The sequence below is a fragment of the Leucoraja erinacea genome, chromosome 26, assembly GCF_028641065.1.
Source record: "Leucoraja erinacea ecotype New England chromosome 26, Leri_hhj_1, whole genome shotgun sequence".
In the NCBI taxonomy this organism is placed as follows: domain Eukaryota; kingdom Metazoa; phylum Chordata; class Chondrichthyes; order Rajiformes; family Rajidae; genus Leucoraja; species Leucoraja erinaceus.
Window position 1 is genome coordinate 23,257,086 of NC_073402.1, and position 24,999 is coordinate 23,282,084.

General features: G+C 43.1%; 2 protein-coding genes across 4 annotated transcripts; both read right to left on the reverse strand.

The window, feature by feature from the left end:
* Window positions 1-532: 532 nt before the first annotated feature.
* LOC129709821 (phosphoserine aminotransferase-like) lies at window positions 533-10,063 on the reverse strand. Of its 3 annotated transcripts, none has more exons than XM_055656428.1 (9): window positions 9,194-10,058; window positions 8,220-8,280; window positions 8,064-8,133; window positions 6,395-6,600; window positions 5,515-5,687; window positions 5,194-5,357; window positions 4,326-4,454; window positions 4,099-4,236; window positions 533-1,094 (listed from the first exon to the last, which is right to left on the reverse strand). In XM_055656428.1, the coding sequence occupies exons 1-9, from the start codon at window positions 9,251-9,253 to the stop codon at window positions 995-997; spliced, it is 1,101 nt and encodes a 366-aa protein (XP_055512403.1). In that variant the 5' UTR covers window positions 9,254-10,058; the 3' UTR covers window positions 533-994. The 3 variants fall into 3 exon arrangements, with proteins under 3 accessions (XP_055512403.1, XP_055512402.1, XP_055512404.1); XM_055656427.1 differs by lacking the exon at window positions 9,194-10,058 and adding an exon at window positions 8,453-8,539; XM_055656429.1 differs by lacking the exon at window positions 4,326-4,454 and having other exon boundaries at window positions 9,194-10,063.
* Window positions 10,064-13,157: 3,094 nt separating this feature from the next.
* LOC129709822 (protein ripply2.1-like) lies at window positions 13,158-23,803 on the reverse strand. Its single transcript, XM_055656430.1, has 4 exons — window positions 21,853-23,803; window positions 20,627-20,702; window positions 19,101-19,174; window positions 13,158-17,712 (listed from the first exon to the last, which is right to left on the reverse strand). Exons 1-4 carry the CDS (start codon window positions 21,948-21,950, stop codon window positions 17,574-17,576), a joined length of 387 nt encoding a protein of 128 aa, XP_055512405.1. The 5' UTR covers window positions 21,951-23,803; the 3' UTR covers window positions 13,158-17,573.
* Window positions 23,804-24,999: the final 1,196 nt, after the last annotated feature.

Here is a 24,999-nt window from a genome sequence, read left to right on the forward strand (position 1 = left end):
CGGAAGTACAATACAGGTTGAGGGAGGGGAGGGGGTAGAATCCATAGTTGCCACGTCTACATTCCCTCTCCCCCTCCCTATCTACCCTCCCTCCCGCTCTATACCCCCTCACTATCTCCCCTCACTCCCCCTCCCTCTCTACCCTCTCCCCTTCCTCTCTATCCCCCTCCCTCTCTACCCTCCCTCCCTCTCTACCCTCCCTTTCTACCCCCTCTCCAGGGATTAAAGAGGGAGAGTGAAGAGGAGGAGGAGGAGGAGGGAGTACTGGGGGAAGAGGAGAAATGAGTCGCGCCTGCGCAGTTGGGGGCTATGACTGAGTGGTGGAATATTGCGTTGGGGGAACGAGTTGCATTGGGGGAACAGGTGAGTGGTGGAATATTGTGTTGGAGGAACAGACGCAATGGGTCTGCACTTGGTCTAGTATATTACTAAAACATTGTTTGTATGCATGTGAGTGCGTGACGTTTCAAAACTCCGCCAAAACGGTACACGATAGCGCTACAATTTGTTAGCACAAATATATATATTGTTAGCACAAAATATAAGGCCAGCACTGAAACTTTAATACTTTAACCTAACCACACAAGGCTTCTGCATTAGTGCACAGAGAATATTATTCGCCCCCAATTAAAACAGATTTGCTTTTTCTGAGAAAATGTGCGGCTCCATCAGAACTATTTGTACTGTTGAGAATATTTCTGCATTGTCCGCTTAGCCTGGGAGTGAGCTTCGATCATAATTGACACCAATGGATCATAGTTATGAGGGATATCAGTATTTCAAGTACTTCTCTCAGTTGTTCAGAGATGATGCACTGAGATCATGAGAAAAGATCATAAAGATGCAACTTTATTTTCATCAAAATCTTAGCTCAACCAGGTATTGAGAGATGCTACAAACCATTAGTTGTTGCAGAGATCAAGCACATTGATTTGGTTATATGTCAATATTATGATGGTTAGGTAGATAATACAGTGTTATTGTTAGTCATGGCCTAAATATGCTCCTTCTTGAAGGATATCATGAATTCTGCCAACTTCTGCGTTTCTTCTAGTGTCACATTGAAGAGCGAGGCACAGATCCCACCAACTGATCTAGAAATAAATACAATTTAGAGGCAGTCAAAAGTTATATATCTGAGAGTGGGCCCTACTTGCCCATGTCAAACAAGACATCTACCGGAGCTAGTCCCATGTCCCTTTAAAAAGATTTCCTATTCATGCAAGTGTCCAAATAACTTGTAAACATTATAATTGCACTCACATCTACAGCTTCCTCTGGCAGTTCATTCCATATACTCACCACCATCTGGAAAAAAAATTGCCCTTCAGACTTCAGAAATACCTCCCGTCTCACCTTAAAACTATTCCCCCTAGTTTTAGACTCTCCCTCCATGGGAAAAAGACTGACCATTGTATTTATTCCCCTCATGATTTTACAGACCTCTCCATGTTCACCCCTCAGCCTTGTACACTAGGTAAAAACACACGGCCCATTTAGACTCTACTAGTAACCTAAGCCCTCAAGTCCCAGTAACACCACAAATCTTTTTTGCACTCTTCCCAGCTTAATGACATCCTTCCTCCAACTGGGCAACTAAAAACAATACTTATACAGTCACAATAATTTGTGTTACATTAACATGACATTTGAAATCTTATACTCATGCCCCAACCTATGAAGGCAAGTGTGTCAAATGCCTTCTTCATCACCCTGTCTACCAGTGTCATTTTCAGGGGACTATACCTGTACCCCTAGGTCTCCATTTTGCAAAATCTTCCAAGGCCCTACCATTCAGAGTGGTCCGGGCCCACTTTAGCTTGCCAAAACAAATATCTCACTCGTCAGTCCTTGCCCCACTTCTCCTAGACCTCAATATAATCTTCGATAATCTTCATTGTCCATTTATACCACATCAGTAACAGGGTCAAGACTACTGAAACTGACCACAAGCAAGACTGAACAAATTTGGGAATTTCTACTACGTTTCAGCTACATGAGTGCATACTAGTTTTAGACTCTCCCTCCATGGGAAAAAGACTGACCATTGTATATATTCACCATGAGTTTACAGACCTCTCCGTGTTAGTTTGAACTTCTTTTGAGGTTCAAATGACAATATTGCCAAAGACAAGACAGTTTCAGTATGAACAATGTAGACAGGACAAGATTTGACATAGTACACTAACCTATTTGCAAATTCCTACAGCAGCAGATGGATAAGAGAAATGATGGCAACCAGCTAGATGCAAAACCCATATTGCAGAGTTCAATTCAAGTAGAGGAAGAACTAAAAGATGGAACATCATGTGTGCAGTTGGTGTAGAATTGCTGACAATGTTAGTTGTGATAAGACTGGACATACCTGTGGCATCAAGGTCATTATGAACAGAACTGTAGATGAATAGTCTTAGCTGCTCATGTTCATCTTATGCACAAATTCTGGGACAATACTTGTTTTAATTTTTAAGTAACCTCAGCATATGCTAACAAATAGCTACAGCTCGCTGCCTTGTTAGCATTCAGTTGAATGTGATCAAGGCAAGCCACAGTCATTTGCTAAAAAAAGTATTGAAAAGAGCATTATGGTGTTCAAATGTCCTTATGATGCTCCAGGTCGTCTTAAATCTAGTGCCTTGTTGCTTCATTAGGGATGATAACGCTATGTGTTCACCATAGCAATTGAGAAAGTACAAACGCTCAAGGCTTTAGAGGCTCAGTGGTGCAGCCGATAGCCCATTGCTTCACTGATCTTGTATCTGATCTTTGGCGCCGTCCATATGGAGTTGCCAGTGATCACGTTGGTTTTCTGTGAGTGCTTCAGTTTCCTTCCACATTTCAAAGGTGTGAGAGTTGGTAGGGAATTACAAATCCCCCTAACCATTGTTGGCAAATGGAGTTGTGGGGGGAGACACAAGAAAGGGTGTGAATGAAAGAATAAACTGGATTAGTGCAGGATTGGTGTAAATGGATGTTTGACAGTTGACATGGACTCAGTGGGCCAAAGGACTCGTTTCCATGCTGCACAACTCTGGCTCGATGGGCACATCAAATTGAAATAATACACGTGTGTATTCCTGCAACCAAAATAATGACAGAGGTCACAAGATGGTTGAGATTGGGTTGGCAGCCTGGCAGAAACTTGGCCTTGACCTCGCAGTCCAGAATATAGAACTTTATACCTTTCTTACAAGATTCCTGCCATATCTTGCCACATGAAAACTCTCCACTGGTTTATGGAAATACAAGGCCTGGTTTTGGAACAAAGATCGGAATATATGCTCTGGTTTGCAACACGCAAGTTGCATACACAAATTTGAGTCAATCTGTAAAATCATTTAATGAAAAATAGACAAATTGCAGGAATAAATTGGCATGGCAAGGTAGAGTTGCTGCCTTACAGCACCAGAGATTACAGGTGCTGTCTGAATGGAGTTTGTACATTTTCCCCATGACCTGTATTGGTTTTCTCTGGGAGCTCCAGTTTCCTTCCACACTCCAAAGATGTACAGGTTTGTAGGTTAATTGGCTTGGTAACATTTTAAATTGACCCATGGTTAGTTTGCAGGGGTCACTGGTCAGTAGGCTGAAGGCCCAGTTTCCACACTGTATCTCAAAACTAAACTCAGTAGGTCAAGCAGCATCTCTGGAGAAAATGGATAGGTGATGCTTTGGGACAGGACCCTTCTTCACACAAACATCACCTATCCATTATCTGACTAGGTGCTGCCTCCGACTGCATTTTGTGCCTATCTTTGGCATAAACCAGCATCTACAATTCCTTTTTATTATACATATTGAATAAATCACCATATTTGCTGAAGCCCCGGGACCTGTTGTGCCAGTTTGACACATTTGAGTTCAAATAAGCCAGACACTATATCTGGAGACTTCTGCACAGTTTTATGATGCTATTAGTTTCGAATTATTTAAGTGAGAACTGAACTCTCAGAATGAAAGGGAGTGTTGTGGAAAGGAAGAAAGTCCAAGGAAAAGAGGGGGTTGGGGGTGGAATCAAAATTATTGACTGACCCATCCTTTCATTTCAACTCCAGACTTCAATTTGGATTGTTGAACATTTCTTATATTCTAGTTTACCTGTGGCTTTTCAATGAAATCATGCCACGTTCTGCAGCTTTATTGACGAAAGTCTGTTCAAGGCAATCAGATCCATCAGGGCCACCAACCCTGAATAATATGTTCATTCTGCTTCTGCACTTCGGATCAACAGGGCATCTATAATGGAAACAGTGGATGTCATTGTTTGATGTTCATTTTGCTTTAAATGTAGAGAATCCACAAACACTTACATTGAGCTAACTCACATATAGAATTCACTGGAGCAATCAATCACATTGTATAGCAGCTTGGATTTAGCTATACTGCATTGTTCAATTGCTTCAGGACCCCCTTGGCTCTTTATCCATTCCAACAGCAAGTGCATGATATAAACACTGAAAGGAAGGCATATCCAATAAACATGACCATGCAGTTTACACTCAGCTGGATATCATGCACAACAGGCTATTTCAGATCAACTCCTTGTGCCACAAGCAATGTTTGGAGAGGCTGGTGTTTGCTTGCAAATTAAGATCAAGTCATATAAAAAGCTGCGTTCACTTTGCATGTCAGCCACAGTGCTTTATTTACAAACTTAACACCAGAAATAATCTCTGCCCGGCAATTTTAGGACATTCAAGAAATTAGTGCTAGTTAAAATGGCTTACATCTACATTCTAACCACACTTGGAGTTTACAAAGCATGGAAACCTTTAACTTAAAGGTAGTTGCAGGTCATTAAAGACATTAATTGACCTGGTCTGTTTGTCTGGAAGTTTAAAAGGATACTAGTAGGTAGATTTGAGGGGGAAAAAAATTGACTAATGTAGATCCAGTTTTAGCAAACTAGTGTGGTGATATTGCAGAGACCACTTTCGGCTGAGGTTTATTGTCATGTCTACAGAGGTACAATGACAAGCTTTGTTTTGCATACTATCTAATCGTCAGATAATACTATACATAAATATAATCAAACTAAACTCAAGTGCAATAGGTTGAGCAAAGGGGAAGAAAGTGCAAAATATAGATTTCAAAGAATGGTAGTGCAGCAGTTCCACATTCAAAGTCCACAATTGGGCAGAGGTGAATTGGACAGAAGGATCTTTGACAAAATGGCTGAAGCACTGTACTAACCTGTAACATGGAGGAGAACTAATAATACCGTCTGCATGCAGTTTATAGTCAAGCACAGTTGGACACCTACTGAGTGAAGATTCTAGTAGATCTTCTCTCACTAACACCACTGTCACTCCTGCACAACCAAGATTCATCTGGGCAGCAGCAAATATCACACCAAACTAAAAGGAGTCAAATGGCAAGAGAAAAATATTAACATGGTCAACATTTAACTTTATTTCAATTCTCGTTAAGATAATACCTTACAAACATGTCATTCTCAATGCCATTCCAGGAGCTCCAGTAACAACAGTGTTCTTCTGTTTAGTGTAGACTTACCCTACAGACATCCAAAGGCTTAGAAAGGAAGTTGGATGACATATCGGAGATCAGGACAGTTTCCTTGGAGTCTGGAATGAAGTGGAACTCCACCCCACTGATAGAATCATTGTCACAATAATAGAGATAGGATGCGTCGGGACTGAGATGCCACTTGCTAGGATCAGGGAATACTGCAAGAAAGGGGAGGCAAATTGTAATATTCAACAACAGCTGCATCGACAACACCTCAAACAACCATGCAGGAAACTGCAGTTACAGTTCATAAAACAAGAACTGGCCTAAATACTTATCCTTCACTGCAGGATCAAATTACCAAATATAATGTTTTAAAAAAAATATATAGTATATGTATGTCAATTTTTGTACAAGTACTTTTAATGATGATACCACTATCAATTGGTGATCCAGACTGGAACATTCCCCTTATGGTTTATTTCCAGAAAAAAAGGGTGGCACAGTGGTGGAGTTGTTGCCTTACAGCACTAAAGACCTGGGCCAGACTTTGGATGCTGCCTGTATGGAGTTTATTCGTTCTCCCTATGAACTTGTGGGTTTTCTCCAGGCTCTACAGTTACCTCCCACATTGAAAGACGTGCAGGTTTGCAGGGTAATTGGCTTCTGTAAATTGTCCCTCGAGTGCAAGATAAAACTCGTGTGCGGGTGATAGTTGGTCGGCACAGACTTGGTGGGCCAAAGGGCCCATTTCCATGCTGCATCTCTAAAACATACATTTACAAACCAAGAACAGTCCCGTCATCTCTGGAAAGCTCAACGGGCACACGGTTCAGTCCCATTATGCAAGGTAATGTTTCCTTCCGTGGAAAGGATTCAATTCACCCACTTCCACACTCAATACCAATTACTTGAATATCCTTACTTGTATAATCAGTCTGTTCAGGGTGGACAACTCTCACTTCCCCCAGTTTCCTGGCTTCTTTCGCTGCCTCAGCAGACCAAGGCCCAGTGATAACAAAGTCTGCACGCCTGGCTTCCTTGAGTCCAATAAAATTGAAAGGAATAGCACTGAATTGGCCACTTGCACTACATTGTAGGAAGAGTATTTTGTAGTTTTCTGGGATCTTCCTGTAAAAGTGCAAGGGAATGTTAAAAAAAAACACAGGTAGTTTTATTTCTGGAGATTCACACTTTCACTGATTAATGGTCTTCAACTTAAGCCGATTCAACTGAATTAAAGAAAGTAGAGCACACTCGCCCTCCCCATACTGGAGGATGACACTTACACACCATTCACAATTGCACGTTGAGGTGAATGACTGACAAAACCATCTCAGAAGACAGTTCAGGTTCATCCACATTGGCAAGTTGGAGTTATACAGGCACAAGAATTCCATCCCAGAAGGACTTTGGAATGCAAGATAATCCAAAAATAGCTTTTTGTGGAGTCATACAATTTGGAAACAGGTCCTTCAGCCCAACTTGCCCACACCAACCAACATGTCCAATCTACACGAGTCCCACTTGCAAGTGTTTGGCCCATATTCCTCTAAACCTGTCCTATCCATGTACCTATCTAATTGTTTCTTAAACATTACAATAATCCCTGCCTCAACTATCTCCTCTGGCAGCGTGCTCTGTCCACCCAATATTACTCTAGTCTATGGATTTTGGCAAACACCAAAAGCTTACCCAGCTGAAATACTTCTACACTTTAGGTTTACAATTCAGACAACAGGAACTGGAGTGGCCCAATAGAGGGAAATCATTGACTTATTAATATCAAAAAGGCACAACAGAGGATGTACTTCCTACAGCAGCTGAGGAAGCACAATCTGCCACAGGCAATGATGGTCCAATTCTACGGCCATCGTAGAGTCTGTTCTCACCTTCTCCATCATGGGCTGGTTTGGCTCAGCCACCAAGTATGACACCTGGAGGCTGCAGCGAATCGTCCAATCAGCACAGAAGGTTATTGACTGCAACCTTCCCTCCATTGATGAACTGTACACTGTAAGGGCCAGGAAGTGAGTGGGCAAGTTCATCTCTGACCTCTCTCACCCTGGCCACAAACTCTTTGAATCACTTCCCTCTGGAAGGCGACTCTGGATTGTCAAAGCTGCCACAGCCAGACATAAAAACCGTTTTTTTTAAAATCCACGAGTAGTTGCTCTACTCAACAGCCAAAAATCTGGAGCCTCCCTTTGATCTGGTATTTTGTTGGTCCACATGCTTGATCAATGGTGTTTTATCATTAATGTTTTATTATTAATGTTTAGTGTTTTCGGAGTCATTCGTAACTGTCACTGTATGTCATGTTGTTAATTGTGGGCGGAGCACCAAGGCAAATTCCTTGTATGTGAATACTTGGCCAATAAACTTACTTACGTTTTAGTCTACTAGAAAATGTACCATTGAGTGGCAACACAAAGGGACATTTTAAAAGGGGTCCACTGAAAGTGGTAGATTACAATACGATGTTATCAGGAATGTAATAGTAATGAACTACAGTAACCAGTAGATGGGAAGCTGGCTTCATCGGCCTTGGTTTGAAGATTTATTCTACCCGGAGCCAGGCAGTGTTTACTTACAGCAACTCTCTCAAACCGGCTCTGGTGTCGTCCAGAACTACAGCGAACTCTGGTGATCTGTGGTGCAGTTCTGTTCAATGGACAACACACACGAGGATTAGCAAAATAAATAGAACAATTAGCAAATACTGAAACACGGCATCACCAGAGACCAACCCAGCACGCTGATTCCTAGTCCACGGTAATCCAGAAGGTCCTTCTGAAGTTGGAGCAGCACCTGAAGGGGAATACAATTGATCGGTTATCTCTCACTCAAGAGGCCCGCGGGGCCAAATGCCACTTCCGAAATCCAGCCACCCCCTTTTTAATCTCATTGCACATCTTCCACCTGCACCATGTCTAAGCAGCAACAGGCTGCAGGCCGCAGTAGTGGGGGCTCACTCACTCACTGTGTGCCCGGGCTTGCGGGAACAGCGTTCCTGCAGTTTGCTGCACTGAGATGAGTCCGAGCAAGGGACAGATGCAAACAATTTCATGTTTGAGAGAGAGGGGGGGAGAGAGGGGAGGGGGAGGGGAAAGACAGAGAGAGATGGGGAAAAAGAGACAGAGAGAGGTGGAGAGGGAGAGAGGGGAGAGAGAGCGAAAGGAGAGATAGTGGGGAGGTGAGAGGGATAGAGTGTGAGAAAGGGAGATGGGGAGAGAGAAAGAGGGAGTGAGGTAGAGGGAGAGGTGGAGAGGGGGAGGGAGAGGGAGGAGGGAGGAGGAGGGGAGGGAGAGAGGAGGAGGGGAGGAGGAGGAGGGAGGGAGAGAGGAGGAGGAGGAGGAGGGGAGGGAGAGGAGGAGGAGGAGGAGGAGGAGGGGAGGGAGAGAGGGGGGAGGAGGAGGAGGGGGAGGAGAGGGGGGAGGAGGGGGGAGGAGGAGGAGGGGAGGGGGGGGGAGAGGAGAGGAGGAGGAGGGGAGGGAGGGAGAGAGGGGGAGGGGGGAGAGAGAGGGAGGGGAGAAGGGAGGAGGAAGAGAGAGGGAGTGTGAGGGGGGGAGAGAGGGGACATGGAGGGAGGGGAGGGAGAGGGGGGGGGAGGAGAGGGGGGGGGGGGGGGGGGAGGAGGGAGGGGGGGGGGGGAGGGAGGGGGGGGAGGGGGGGGGGGAGGGGGGGGGGAATCACCCACCCTTTTAGAAAGTAACTTATTTACCGAGAGAGGCAGCTTGGTGCAATCAGAGGCGAAATTGACAACAGACTGTCTGCACTCCATCGTTGCCAGAAATCTTGGGACAGCGCGGCAGCAGAGCTATTCAGCAAAGATTATAGAGTATCTTTGTTGTTAAGTAGTGAACTCCAGCTGCTCTCATTGGCTTCTCATACATAGGATGCTGCTGTTTAACTCATCAAAGATTGCTCTGGATCTGATCCACAGCGCCACTGTTGTCCGTTGTCAGGAATTGTTTTAAGAAAGTTATTTCATGGGCTGAGGGCATTGGATGGATTATTATATTAATTACCAATCGCAATATAATAGCCAGGCCCCCTGCTCGCCCCGTGGACTGGACCGGACCGGACCTCACCTCAGGGCCGGCAAGCAGGAGACAGTGCCCGGCCTCGACGGTGGGTGGAGTAGGCCGCTGGAGGCCTTGCAGACGCCTGGGGCTCGGCTGGGCTGGGTGCCGCCCCAAGAGACCTAACACGTGGACCGGGTGCGGCCTGCAGCAACACACAGAGCGGTGGAGGACAACAACACAGGGCGGTGGAGGACAGGACAACAACGCCCACGCTTGGCCCAAGCCGATCCCGCTTTGCCACCCGTCGTCATGGTCAGGTTAACAACTCTATAACAACTGGCACGAAAATGGCGCCAAATCTGACCAACAATGACCTGTTTCCTTTATCATCGTTATTTTTATTTGTATATCTTTCATTCATTGTTATTATCTCTTGACATCATCGTCTATATCTCGCGTTTCCCTTATCCCTAACCAAGGGTCTCGACCTGAGACGTCACCCATTCCTTCTCTCCAGAGATGCTGCCTGTCCTGCTGTTCCTGCAGCGTTTTGTGTCTATCTTCGGTTTATCTTCGGTGAAACAACTTCACTGGCTTCCCATCTCCCACCGGATCACCTACAAAATCCTGGTCCTCGCCTACAAAGCCCTCCACCATCTGCCCCCCCCCCCCCCCCCCCCCATATCTCACTGACCTCCTCTCCCCCTACCAACCCTCACGTCCCCTCAGATCCACATCAGCCGGTCTCCTCTCCATCCACAAGTCCAACCTCCGCAGTTTTGGGGACAGAGAGCCTTCTCCAGGGCAGCACCCAGACTCTGGAACTCCCTCCCACAACTGATCTGCAATTTCGTGTCCCTCATCATCTTCCAGTCCCGCCTCAAGACCCATCTCTTCACCTCTGCCTATCCTTAGCCCCACGTCCCCCTCCCTTTTCATCTGTGCTTGAATTGCCTCATATTGTGTTTTGAATTAAATTCTGTCTTTAATTTGTGTACTAGTCATGTCTCTACTATTTATTTCATTCCGCATATGTTTTTCCTCTACTTGCTAAATTTTTGTAAGGTGCCCTTGGACTCTTGAAAGGCGCCCATAAATTTATTATTATTATTATCAGCATCTGCAGTTCCTTCCTATACGACTCTGTATACCAAAGATACTAGTGGCGCATCTTGCTCTGCTCTATAATCTTTGGTGTATACTGTCTCATTGTACTACCACTATACACTTGTACTGTATCCTGAGATGCTTATCTAAGATGTATCTAGGTCCTTATGTATAGTGATCTTGTACAGAACTATATATAAAAGATGAATTTCCCTTTACGTTGGTGTATGTGACAATTATTCACTGTACCCCAAAACAATTTGCGAATGGAATCATCTCCACCATGACATTCGCACCAACGTCAAGACCTTCAAGACCAAGTTGGAAACAATCAATATTAAGACGCTGACTTCTGAGGCCCACTTTAATATTTAATTGTGACTTTGTATATGACCCTCCTAACATATGCGACAACCAATGATGGGGATTATATGTCAAGATACAGACACAAATAAAGTACGTACCATTGAAACACATTTTTTGTTTGGAATTGCTTGTCAAGCTCTCTCAGATGGAACTACATTGGTGCCAGTTCATCTGGAGTTGCATTCAGGTCATACGTGATGTGGGGATTTTCTTTCAGGAGTGAGGCAGATTGCTTCTTATGGATTCTAATAGTTTTGGTGACATTATTATGGATCCAGCATTTGTTTTTCAAAGAAAGAACAAAAATGCTGGAGATACTCCAGCAATTTGTGTCTATCTTTGTTGTAAACCAGCATCTACGGTTCCTTCCTACACATTTGATTTTCAAAGTGGGTGTAGTGTGCGGTCGAGTGATAGAATGGCAAGCGGGGGAGGGGGGAGTTGTTGATGGGAATGTGGAAAGAATAGAATGAGTTAGGATATGATTCATGCTATAAGGTACTTCATGCTCAACATGCTCCGAGTTGGTCAAAAGGACCATATCACGCCATATCTGTGATTCGGTTTATACAGTCTTTTCCTGTATTGCTCAGGGGAAGCAAGTAGATGAGAAATACGAAGTCTAAGTTATAGAGTCATAGTCACACATCGTGGAAACAGGCCCTTTGGCCCAACTTGCCTATGCTGACCAACATGTCCCATCTACACTCGTCCCACCTGTCTGCATTTGGCCCATATCCTTTCAAATCTATTTTATCTATTTACATCCAAATGTTTTGTAAATGTGATAGTTCCTGCAAAAACTACCAACTCGGGCACCACCATTTGTGTAAAAAAAAGTTGCCCCTCGGATTCCTGTAACCTTAAATCCCCTCTCACCTTAAATCTATGCCCTCTGGTTCCTCATTCCCATACACTGGGTAAAAGACTGTGCATTGTGTTGGTGTGTGTCTTGGTTCTTTTCTTGTATGACTGCAGAAACCAAATTTCGTTTGAACCTCATGTGAGGTTCAAATGATAAATAAATGGTATTGTATTGTATTTACCCTATCTATTACTCTCATAATCTAATACACCTTTATAAGATCACCCTCATCCTCCTGCACTCCAAGGAATGAAGTCCTAAGTGTAGATAGACCTTTGGGGTGGGACACATTGTAGCTGTGTGATTGAGGAGAAATCACTGCAGGGATTTCCCTGGCTAGAGCTGAATTAGGTAAAAAATAGAGAGACAAGGAACTGCAGGTGCTGATTAATTAAAAAAAAAAACAACACAAAGTGCTGGAGTGATCGGTGGGTCAGGCAGCATCTCTGGAGAACATAGATAAGTGATATTTCTGGACGTGACCCTTTTGGTAAAAGAATTGACTAGGACAAGTCCAGTTCCAAAATATCTGACTGAAGGAAAGGCATTAAAAGCAGATGTGTTGAAGACAGCAGTGAGATCTAGAATGATGAACATAACAGTCACAAGCATATAGAATACTGTCTGCTACGTTGCTGAGGATTATACCGGTATTGTGGCAAGGATGGAATATATCTTTTTTTAATATATAAACAGAACGTTTGTTGTTCACTATGGGTTTTACAGGGTACTATGTTTGCATATCTGTCGTGCTGCTGCAAGTAAGAATTTCATTGTTCCATTTCGGGACATATGACAATAATACACTCTTGAATCTTGAAACCTCAGTGGAAAATTTCAAACTTCCTATTGGGGAAATTGAGAGATAAAAAGTATGTTAAATATTGCACAATATATTATATGAGCAGAAAGGTCAAGGGTGGGTTTTTGAGGAGTAATTGGATTGTGTTAATCAGTTAACAAGAACTAACTTGCACAATCAGCTTTCATTTAAGATACGTGGTCTATGCTTTATGAGGTATCTCAGCCTTAACGGGGTGAACCAAGTTGATGGCTCAGAAATTTCAGGTACTATTGGAAATGAGTTGAAAGGTTTAGGAGGAAGTTGGTAAGACTTGGTGAGTTACAGGTGGATAACCCAATCCTGTTTACCTGTTTACCTCTCTGGTCACAGAAGCGCCGTGAATGTTTCATTATTTAAAAATATTGTTTTTTTTACTGCCATTGGACTCTGGACATTGAGATGTCACAATGATGACGACCTTTTACTCAATGATGAGAATACCAAAGAACTAATCATGGACTTTAGAAAGGCTAAATTGGGAGACACCAGTTTTCATTGATGGGCCAGTTGTGGAGAGAGAGATAGCAGTTTAAATTCCTGGGTGTGGCACATAGGCATAGTCATAAAGAAACCTAACAGAACTTCTACTTTCTGCGAACTTTAAGGAAATTTGGCATGTCACTGAATTCTACAGATGCACTGTAGAAAGTATCCTGACTGATTGTATCATTGCCTGGTACAGCAATTCCACAGCACGGGAACGCAAAAGGCTCAGCAAGGTACATTACAGGCACAGCCCTTCCTACCAGCAACATGAGGCCTCAATAAGGTGGCATCCATCATTAAGGATTCCCAGCTTCAGGCTGGAGGTGTAGAAAACCATCATTTCCTATAACCATAATTGTATGGAAGAGATAAGCAACTCAACTTATCTGACATTGAGTATTACAGTAGAGTATCTTCTCCGTTAACATCTACACCACCTCCACAGCAAACAAACATTGAGAAGTCAGCTATGCAATGCTCTCCGTGGGTTCTATTGAGGGGTCTCAGATGTGCAACGATCAAGGTGGAATGGCGATGCAAGAATTATTACAAGCATTTTTTGTTTGTTTTGTATTTCATAGATATGTTCCAGCAAATAAACTCTTTCATTTTCTCTGGTTAATTATCTATTATATGGAGTTCTGGAATTCATAGCAATGTTTAGGATCACATTCCATTAAAGCAATGCTTTGTTCTTGACCATGAATGTTACTAAAGCATATCAGAGAATGTTGGTTCTTAGTGTTGGCACAAAGACATTGATTGAGAGATCTAACAAGGAATTATGGGCTATAAATGTTATCACTGAGGACAATGTGTTCATGTTCCACCCAAAAAATGATGACAAATTGATCACAGGCACTGGGCCTGTACTTGCTGGTTTAGAATGATAAAGGGGGGCCTTATTGAAACGTACCGAATAGTGAAATGCCTGGATAGAGTTGATGTTGAAAGGGTGTTTCCACTAGTGGGAGAATCTAGAACCTGAGGACATAGCCTCAGAATGAAAGGACATACCTTTAGGAAGGAGATGAGGAGGAATTTCCTTCGTCAGACGGTAGTGAATCTGGAATTGATTGTCACAGAAGGCTGTGGAGGCCATTGTTAGATAATTTTATTGCGGAGATTGACAGATTCCTGATTGGTACAGGCATCAGGGGTTATGGGGAGAAGGCAGGAGAATGGGGTTGAGAAAGAAAGATAGATCAGCCATGATTGAATGGCGTAGTAGGCTTGATGGACCCAATGGCCTACTTCTGCTCATAATCATGATCATAATTTATTACTTAAGTATTTTTTGCAACATACGAGGAATTTGGTTTACCATACAGTCATACCAAAAAAGCAATAAGACACACAACTGGTTAATTTGACATAAAAATCCACCACAGCGGCGCCTCCACATTCCTCACTGTGATGGAAGGCAACAAAGTCTTATCTTCTTTCCTCCTTTTTCTCCCGAGGTCGGGAGAGTCGAATCATCCAGAGTAGGGATGATCGAAGCTCCCGCGATCGTACGGTCGAAGCTCCACAGTGTTAAGTTCGCAGGCTGCCACAGTTGGAGCTCCCAAGGACCCAGCAAGAGGCCGCCAGCTCCACGATGTTAGACTGCAGCGCGGATGGAGATACGACACGGAAAAAGTCGCATCTCCATCGAGGAAAGGGATAAAAAAAGATCCCCCCCAACCCACATAATACAAAACTAAAGATAAACTTAAACATACATTTTACAACAAACTCAAAACACAAAGAAAGAAAAACATGACAGACCGTTGGTGAGGCAGCCATTGTACGGCGCCCCCTGGTGGTATAGGAGCTAATTCAGCTCTTATCACTTTTGAAGACAAGAAACTTATAAAATAGTGATTAGAAACTGCATATATCTTGTTGGGGGGATATTAGGTGTATACTAGGAAACATCTCCTAATCCGATTTTACACAGCCATCATCCAAAGCATGCTCACTTCATCAATAACAGTTTGGTACAGCAGTTTGGACACTCACTCCTGTAATAAACTACAGCGCATTGTCAACAAAGCATCCAAAATCATCAGCACCCCCCCTCCCATCAATAGAATCACTCGATCTCAAACGGTCCGTGTCAAGGGTGAAGAAAATCATTTCTGATCCCTCCCACCCAGCTCACCACATCTTCCACCTGCTGCCCTCAGGGAGGCGTTCCAGCTCACTGCCTGCCAAAACATCACGATTCAAAAACAGTTTCTACCCATATGCAATTCGAACTCTGAACACTATGATAATATCTCAAAGCCACCCCGTGCATGTACTGTATACTGTATGTTGTCTGTGTTTTATGTTATGTTATGTTCTGCTTACTGTGTTTTTCTGTACCACAAACTGTATGTCTGCATGACTGGAATCAGCTTATTGTGTAACATCCTGTACTGAACACGAAATCCACCAGCTTGCCTGTGTGGTCATTAAATAATCTTGAATCTATTCACAGAGGGTCCTTGGCATGCAGCAGCCACATCATTCATCATGAAATTTTCACCAATGACATCAATATTTTCAAATCTCTTTGAGTGGGAATGATACTCAGCTGATCCAATTCTTGCTCCATGTGCCCCCTTCACTCAGCATCATGATACATCACCTGCCAGAAGTAAATGATTCCTTTCTAATTCGCTACTCAAACATAGATTGTCCTTAAACGCCCCAATATTTGTTGGCCTGCTGCTTTAATAGCTCCTCCACACAATATTCCACACAAGATTTATGATACTTATTGGTTGGAAGTTTAGATTTTAGTTTAGTTTAGTTTTAGTTTAAGACACATGGTCTATAGCCCACTGGGCCTGCGCTGACCAGCGATCCCTGTACACTAACAGGAGTAATTGGATTGTGTTAATCAGTTAACAAGAACTAACTTGCACAATCAGCTTTCATTTAAGATACGTGGTCTATGCTTTATGAGGTATCTCAGCCTTAACGGGGTGAACCAAGTTGATGGCTCAGAAATTTCAGGTACTATTGGAAATGAGTTGAAAGGTTTAGGAGGAAGTTGGTAAGACTTGGTGAGTTACAGGTGGATAACCCAATCCTGTTTACCTGTTTACCTCTCTGGTCACAGAAGCGCAGTGAATGTTTCATTATTTAAAAATATTGTTTTTTTTACTGCCATTGGACTCTGGACATTGAGTTATGTCACAATGATGACGACCTTTTACTCAATGATGAGAATACCAAAGAACACTATCATACACACTATGAAGAATTTACAATTTTACCAAAGCCAATTAACCTACAAACCTGTACGTCTTTGGAATGTGGGAGGAAACCGGAACACCCGGATAAATCCCATGCAGGTCACAGAGAGAAAATACACACTCCTTAGAGACACCACCTGTAGTCAGGATAGAACGCGGGCCTCTGGCAGTGTAAGGCAGCAACTCTACTGCTGCGCCTCTGTGCCACCCAAAGGTATTACATGTGGCAGGCAGTGACGTATAATTGTAGCCCATGTTTCATCATGACTTCATGCAAAATAATTAGGGGAAAAGAAAAACCTCAAAAAGGAAATATTCCTGACTAATTTAGATTCCCCTCTTGACCTGAATACTAGAAAATATAATTGATAAATAATAGAACTTCAAAGAATTGCAAGATTTAATTGTCAGAAAGAAAATAGAGAAACAACGTTTTGATGGTTTTCTTGAATAATGGCTTGAATTGTGCTTACATGATCCCAGTGGTTGTAATGGTCACTCTCTTAAACTTCCCTAAACTGAAAAGCTTCCTATTGCACCCCACTGAAATGTAGAGATATATCAGCAAGATTGTAAAGGTCCTTGGACAATTTTCCATATAGGCAGGTGATTCTAACTATACTCAACACAGTTTTTCTAAAGGTGTGCCTGGTTCTGTAGATGGAACTATAGATGCTGGTTAATGCATAAAAGGACACAAAGTGCTGGAGCAACTCAACAGGATAGGCAGCATCTCTGGGGAACATGTATACACAACGTTTCCAATCTGGACCCATTTTCAGATGTAAGTTTGAAGAAGTATCCTGACCCAAAACGTCACCGATCCATGTTCTCCAAATATGTTGCCTGACCCGCTGAGTTACTGAATGTCTTGGTGATTTTTTTTTTTAATCGGTCAGTTCATTGCAAATGTTGCCTCAATTTGCAATCTCCATTAAATCAGGTGTAAAAATTATGAAGACAGAGATTAAATTAAATATTTTATTAAAAAAAATTAAGTAGATTCATAAATACAAAAAGAATTCAGTTTGTTTTTTAATTATAAATAAATATGTAAATAATATAAAATACCGATCAACAGTCCCCATGCTGGTAATATACCTCTTACTCCAAGCAGTGCATTTACTGGAGTTCAGTGTTGCATAATTGAGTCTTTATACAATGGTTCCTGAATTTCATTATTCATCGTCCTCGCTCTCAGATTCGCTATCACTCTCCTGATAGAAGGAAATTGTTGCCTGCACTGGGAAATTCGCCAAAAGATAAGCTGCATCTTCGTATAGGTAATCAAAACATTTTGATTTTGGCCAGAAAAGTCTGTTAAAAAGGAAAGAGATCATTGTTAAAATGTTTCAGAAACCTCAGTCCATTCACATTTTCATTCACAATAATAGCAGACATTTCTCTGCTGGATTTCCTCTGCCTTCAGTTGTCCTCCCTCCTCCCAATCCATTCCTCCCCAAAACATGGCCTCTCTGATACTGGCCTCTTATGCATTACACATCCTTCCTTACCTCCTCCTCCTTCCCTCATCCTATTCTCCATCCTTCCCACATTCCTCCTTCCCTTCATCACCAACCTCCATTGGTGGCTGAGATCACAATCTCTGGAATTCTCTACCCAAAGTCTCAATCACGTTCCCCTTATTTAAGGCTCTCCTTAAAATCCACCATTTGGTTTACGCTTTGGGCACCAGTCCTAACATTTCCTTTGTGTCAAAGGCCAAAGGTGCTGTTGAATGCACTTTTCGAAGTGTAGCTGTTTAAGTAATGTGAGGAGTTCAATAGTTGATTTGCAAACAGGATGATCCTGTGAACTGCACCGTGATAGGAAGCACCAAGTGTAGAGATGGCCCACCTTAAACCCCTCTCTCAATCTTGGAATAAAATCTTTACCAGAGATATTCTCCCATACAAAGCAGCCTGAACTTTAGAGACATGACATTTAATCACATGTTTCAACTAACATTCTCGGCTGATGGACGGACGATGAGACCGAGAAGGAGCTGGAGACATTGGACGTGAGGAACAAGGGCTAGTAGAAGGGTGAACCGGATTAATGCCTCCTGCACCTTCAAGGTCGGCTGCATGAGGCGACACGGGGACACAAAAATGTCCGGATGAGGAGAGGGACATCAGTTCGTGGGAACTGCTCCAGTACATCGAGCGGCGGGCCGACCAGTCATTGGAGTTACAAAATAGTGCCACAACATGATGGCACCTGCATGTATAACATATGTAAAATAATTTTACTGTGCAGTTACATGTATGACCAATAAAGCACCATTGAAACATTGGTGGGAAGAGAGCTGTCCAAATGTAGCATTGCCATCCAGCAAACTCCTAGGTTTTGTGGGCTCATTTTCATTCCTCCCCATGACCTGTGGAGATTTGTGTTAGTACTGTGGCATCTTGGTGTTGCCACTGGGATGGGCCATTCTCAGTGAAAACACAAAGGATAGGCTTCTTGAATCACATCTAAACAACAGTAACTAAGGGCCTGGCGGAGGTGTGTGTCCTTGGACTCTGTACTTGATATGAGTCAGCCCATATGGGAAAGTAGAAGGAAGTACACGGAGATTTTAAAAACTAGTTTCCTAATCATTGAAACAGGGCTAAATATCTTTATCTAGATGTATACATCGGATACTTATTTCAACATTTTCGGCTTCTGAAAATCATGAAGAAACCTCATTGATCACTTACTTGACTGGGTGTCGGAAAGCTGGCTCTTTGTCTTCAATGGGCATTTGCTGAGGCTGTTCAGTGCTGAAATTCAGCTGTTAAATGAAGATAAGAAGGTTGGTGTCATAAGAGCCACGCAGCACAAAAAACGTTGGTGTCATAAGAGTCACGCAGCCCCATGTACCCAACTTGCCCATGCCGACCAAGATCTACAAACTGACCTTTCTACACTGGTTCCACATGCCTGGGTTTGGCCCATATCCCTCTAACCCTTTCCTATCCATGTACCTGTCCAACTTACTTTTAAATTGAGACCAGGGCCACCAATCTCCTCTGGCAACTCATTCAATGTACCTACCACCCTCTGTGGTTGGGGTTGGAATAAATACCACAATTTTTCAACTTTGGTTCAGTGTCCTACATACACCTTGGTCCTGGCACTGCGGAGATGCCGATCTGAGTTTTGCGCACTTTCATGGTGCATCACACCCATGTCGGGCATCACTTGTTTAAAAACGGGGTCACACAGCTACACAGGCTACTCTTAAATGACATTGCACAATCCTGTAGATATCGTACAGAAGTAACAAACTGCACATTCATGCAGAGCTAATGCACATCTGGAAAGGCCAATATAGTCGCAAAAAAGAACGGTGCAAGACTCATAAAGACATTCAACAAGGTATCTGTTCTAAAATGCATGATCTCTGCTTGCATGAGTACACATGGCAGTCATATGTGTTTGAAATTGTGGGCATGTTGAAGTAGGAAAGGGAGCACAGTTTTCTCCCATCCATTTGCTGTTGAGGTGCAGTGTGTATGGATCTCATGCCCTACGATGCCCACTGTGGACTGCTTTGTGAAATATAATTAACATCACAAAACAGCAGTTCCTGCACCCGACCCCCGAACATTCATTTCTGTCAGTAAATTACCTCCTCAGTAAGAGGAGTGGTAAAATATTCTGCTGATGCTCAATGCCCGAACTCAGCATTGTTTGATAATTAGGTGAGGAGTAAATGTAGCTGAGCACGAGGAAGGGGAACACACACTGGTGAAGATACACCAATTAACCGAGAAGCACAAACAAACTGCTGGAGGAACTCACGGGACAAGCATCATCTGTAGCAGCAAACGCATGTTTTTGCATCGACAAACTGCTCCAGGACTGCATGGGTCTGGACCAACCTCACATTGATTGAATAGAGTGCTTGAAAGGCACAGAATGGAAACAGGCCCTTCGGCCCATTGGGTTCATGCTGACTGCCGATCACCCATTCATACTACAGGTAGTTCCATGTTATACCACTTCTGCATTCACTCCCTACACATGAGGTGCAATATACAGAGACCAATTAACCCGACAGACCCGCACATCTTTGGGATGTAAAGAAACTGGAAATGCTGCCTGATCCACTGAGTTCCTACAGCAGATTGATTTCTGGTCTAGATCACAGCACCTGCAGTCTTTCATGTTTCCAATTAATCCAGGGTTGTCCCTTTGACTAACAGCAGGAGAAAGAAATATTTTATTTGACGAAACTTACATTTTCCATTTGTCTTTGTTGTTCTCGTTCAATATCTTTGGGTGTGATTTGCCATGGTCTCCAGACATCAGCAGCTCTGTCAATATCAACACCACAGATAGGGTAAGAAGTGGTTACATGTGAAGAACAGACTCAAAGTCTAAGTATTATCTTATGCCTACCTAAAAAAATGACAGAAAGAGTTTGCATTGCTGAGATACAGGGTGGGCACTTATTTTGTCAATGAGGTATTCCTATCTATCACAAAATAGCAAAGTTCTGGAGAAACTCAGTGGGATTCTCCAGTATTTTGTTTTGTGCTCAAGATTTCAGTATCTGCAGTTTCTTGTATTTCCATACTTACATTGTTCACCTCGGAGGGTGGAATTCTAGCTTAGTCCCTTATTCCACTCCTCTGCCCATCACTCCCCCATTCACCTGCATCCAATCCTTGCCAGGCTTTGCCCCACCCCCACCTCTCTATTTCAGCTTCCTGTTCCACTCCCATCAGGCTGAAGACAGATCCCAACCCTTCCCTTCCCTTCGAGATGTTAGACACAAAACACTGGAGTAACTCAGCGGGTCAGGCAGCATCTCTGGAGAATAGGTGATGTTTCAGGTTTAGACCCTTCTTCAGAAAAAGGGTTTCGATCGAAACTTCACCTATTCCTTTTCCCCAGAGATGCTGCCTGACCCGCTGAGTTACTCCAGCTTTTTGTGTCTATCTTCAGTTTAAACCACCATGTGCAGTTCCTTCCTACACCCTTCAAGATGTTGTCTGACCTGCTGAGCTCCTCCAGCACTTTGTTCGTTGTTCAAAATAAATATTTTACAAGGCTTTTTTCCACACAATCCCTTTCAGTGAATTCAATTTGCTACAGTTTAGTACACTCCCCTCGCCTTGTCACATCCATACATGTTACTGTGCCTGCTACCTTTGAGCTATCTATAACTTAGAACTCTATTACTTCATCCAAGTCCCTAATATATTTGGTCAGTACGGCTTCCTGGGAAAGCCACTTGGTACGCTTTACTGAACACATCAAATTATTCAATGGTCGGCACTGCCCACATGTAACAACAACAGGGAGAAAATATTACAGGAGCATTTATTTCTTAAAGCGATAATGCCAACTTAACTTTGAGGTATGATTGTCAGTCTCAAACCTACCTAGGCATATTTTCAATGCACACAAGATAATTTTCAGCTTGACATTAGCAAACAATGATAGCAATGAGAATCTTACCTTCCGTCTGCTGGCAAATGATCAGCACAAACTCTGTGTAGACAATACACGCAGGGATAGACCGGGACTCTGGGCCCTCTCTGTGTGCACCCGTTCATTTCTGAGCGTTGTTTCCGTTGCCTCCACACTCAAGAGCTGCCTGCTTCAGGTTTAGTCAAAGTTGACTGTGTCCCTTTACTCTGCCTGCTGCTCTTTTTATACTCGGCCGCCACCAACTCCTCTTACCCGACTTCTCCTTGCAAGCAGATAGGCTCTGGGCTCAGGAATTCCCCTTGGAATTAATCTGATGGGTGACCTGCTTGTGTCAACACAGGAGGAGGAGGGTGGGAGGGCCATATGTTGGGTATGGGCCACTGCTCCAGGTTTTCAACACCTCTAGTGCAAGCACCACAGCAAGAGGGAGGGTGTCAGGCAAAACAGTGTGCCGTCAACACAGAGGCCCCCTGACTCCAGACTGTCACACCCCGACACACTTTCGCTCACTTCCCAACATCAGCACGTAACAGTGAAGGCCAGGACTTCACACTGAAGTGCCATCACCTTATCGTAAGGGCAGAAAGGCAGGCTGTGAATGTGGAACATTTAGCAGTTGGAGAGGAGCTTTGTTTAGTTAGATCAGCTTCGAATGGTATCTAAAAACACAGTGACAATTGTTGACCATGGGTGAGGAGAACGATAGGATGGTAACATCTCTGCTTTGGCAACAGTTGACAATTTGCTACAAACATGTGCTTAAATTGCCAGAATTAAATCACATTCCAAATATTTGCTAAAACCTGCGAAATCATGAATGATAAACATCCCATGTAGTAGCATAATTAAGCGATCTGTAATTATATCATTTTTGTTCTTTCCCTTAGAAGATTTCATACTTTACAATATTTAAGAATGGTAAGCTGGAGTAGGGTTTCATTAAAACAGCTGAAACTACATCTGGCATGAAAATTAAGCATTTTAATGAATGTATCCTACCTCTATTTGTGAGTAATCTCATTAAAATTCATTGAAAATGACAGAAGAATTCCATCATTTCAATGGTTGCCAAGCAAGCTTCTTAATAGATTTAATACATTTTATTTCAAAATTTAAAAAATGTAAATCTCAGTCCAATTAGAACTTTGTTCTAATTAGAATGTGCATTATACACAAAGGCATGATTTGGGTGGCATGGTATACAGCAGATACTGTATTCTACATTATGGATGAGGCTTCACTGGGTGGATCGATTCCGAGTGAAATTCTCCCCAGTCAAATTTGCTACATCTCTTGAATCTATTCCCAGCCACTCAAACTATCTAGTCCTTTAAATTGCTTCAAGAATGGTTGGAGGGAGTCCATGAAACATTACTGCTTCCCTCCTGCAGTGCATATTCTTTTACAAAATCTAACACAAAACTAAACTTTACGATCTCTCTGTAGAAGATCTTATTTGGCAATCTCTCACCTGACATTGGGGCCATTGATCTTGTGAGCTGGCCAGCATAGAGGACGCTCGAAACCATGTGTACGGAGGGAACTGCAGATGCTGGTTTACACCGAAGATAGACACAAACTGCTAGAGTAACTCAGAGGGACAGGCAGCATCTCTAGATAGAGGGATCGAGACCCTCGACCCGAAATGTCACCCATTCCTTTTATCCAGAGATGCTGCCTGTCCCGCTGTTACTCCAGCATTTTGTGCCTATGCTCAAATCATGGTGACTGTGGTAATGTAGGAAACACAATAACTGATTTGCAAACAACAAGCTCCCATAAACAGATAATGAACAGGCATTAAAAACTAGAAAATTTGCTTTAGTAATATTTGGCCGAGGTATAAATATTGCCAATAGCATGGAAGATACCTACACTCCTTTTTCTCAAACAATGTTTTGTTTGGCTTAGTTGAGAGATACAGCATAGTAACAGGCCCTTTAGCTCATCAGGTTCACACAGGCCACCGATTACCCATTCACACTAGTTATAGCAGTCAAGCATCCTCCACACTACCAATGTAAGGCTAACTGGTCTATAATTCCCCATTTTCTCTCTCCCTCCCTTCTTAAAAAGAGGAACCTTTTTTCAAGGAGTCAATTTTTCTTAAAAATTGGCTACTGCCCAGTCCACAGGAACTGAGCCAGAGACCAGAGAAGAGAACTCTTCCAGCTGTGCCACTAAGATGTGGAACTTTTCATTCCACTTAAGAGCCCAGACCAGACTTGATATAATGTCACATCTCAAAAGATCTCCATTCTGCATAAAACTTCATTGGAACTGTACTGGGGTGTTAATTGCAGGGTGGGTGTGACTGCATTTGTGAAGATTAAGAGAAGATGGTTTCAGAGGGTGGAAATAGACACAGGATAGGACAAATTAAATGGAGACAAGGGAGAACATATGTGATATGTTCCAACAACGCTGACTGAGCAGAGGACAAGATACAGTGGATTCAAGTGTGCAGCACCAGAGAAGGTCATTTGGCCCATCGGGTCTGTGTATGGAATTTGTATGGAATTTGATCAGAATCTTCAAAAGGGCGTGTGTGTATTCCTGTTGTTTACCGATTGCTCTATGAGGCTTTTCTTTAAATATTTATCTGATTTTCTGATTTTCCCTTCAATTGTGAAGTAGTGCGCTGTAAAATGGCAGATAATATGTAGGTAGTGTTGTAATGTAGGAAAAGCGTGGCGAATTCAGACAGGGAACATGTGTAACGGACACGGCGTTGAGTGAGAGAGTTTCACACATTGCCTGGCTGGCTGTTGGTGGGGTGGGCGCATGATGCGGGGACGTGTCACATCTGACAGTCTGACCCTCTCACACGTCCCCGGACAATTTGGTCCTCCGTCGACACGTGCTTTCGTGTTCATATCTTGATTGTGAAAACTGGCCGCGTGGAGTGTGTGTTTATTTTAATCTCGGTTTGCACACACGGACCCTTAACCAACGCGTGATATTCACTGCCCGACCAGCGCCAATCTTCAGCAACGCAGCAAACTCTCGGGATCGGTCCTTATTGAGAGGCTCCCGTGTTCACAATCGTTGGGAACTCGGAGGAAAATGCCTGGACATTAACATTAACTTTCACTGTGTAAGGGGAGGAGGAGGGGAGGTATGCGGTATGCGGTATATATTCAAACTCGGGTCATAGACTCATAGAGTAATACA

Bases quoted from the DNA above. Each gene is read 5' to 3' on its own strand.
- LOC129709822 (XM_055656430.1), bottom strand. From the start codon at position 21,950: ATGAACGGGTGCACACAGAGAGGGCCCAGAGTCCCGGTCTATCCCTGC. The intron at 20,703-21,852 runs GTAAGATTCTCA...TGATATTGACAG, and splicing joins CATTTGCCAGCAGACGGAAG to AGCTGCTGATGTCTGGAGAC. The intron at 17,713-19,100 runs GTAAGTGATCAA...CCTTTTTAACAG, and splicing joins GCTTTCCGACACCCAGTCAA to ACTTTTCTGGCCAAAATCAA.
- LOC129709821 (XM_055656427.1), bottom strand. From the start codon at position 8,539: ATGAAATTGTTTGCATCTGTCCCTTGCTCGGACTCATCTCAGTGCAGC. The intron at 8,134-8,219 runs GTTGGTCTCTGG...TCCATTGAACAG, and splicing joins ACTAGGAATCAGCGTGCTGG to AACTGCACCACAGATCACCA. The intron at 5,688-6,394 runs GTAAGGATATTC...CCTTTCTTGCAG, and splicing joins TGAACAGACTGATTATACAA to TATTCCCTGATCCTAGCAAG.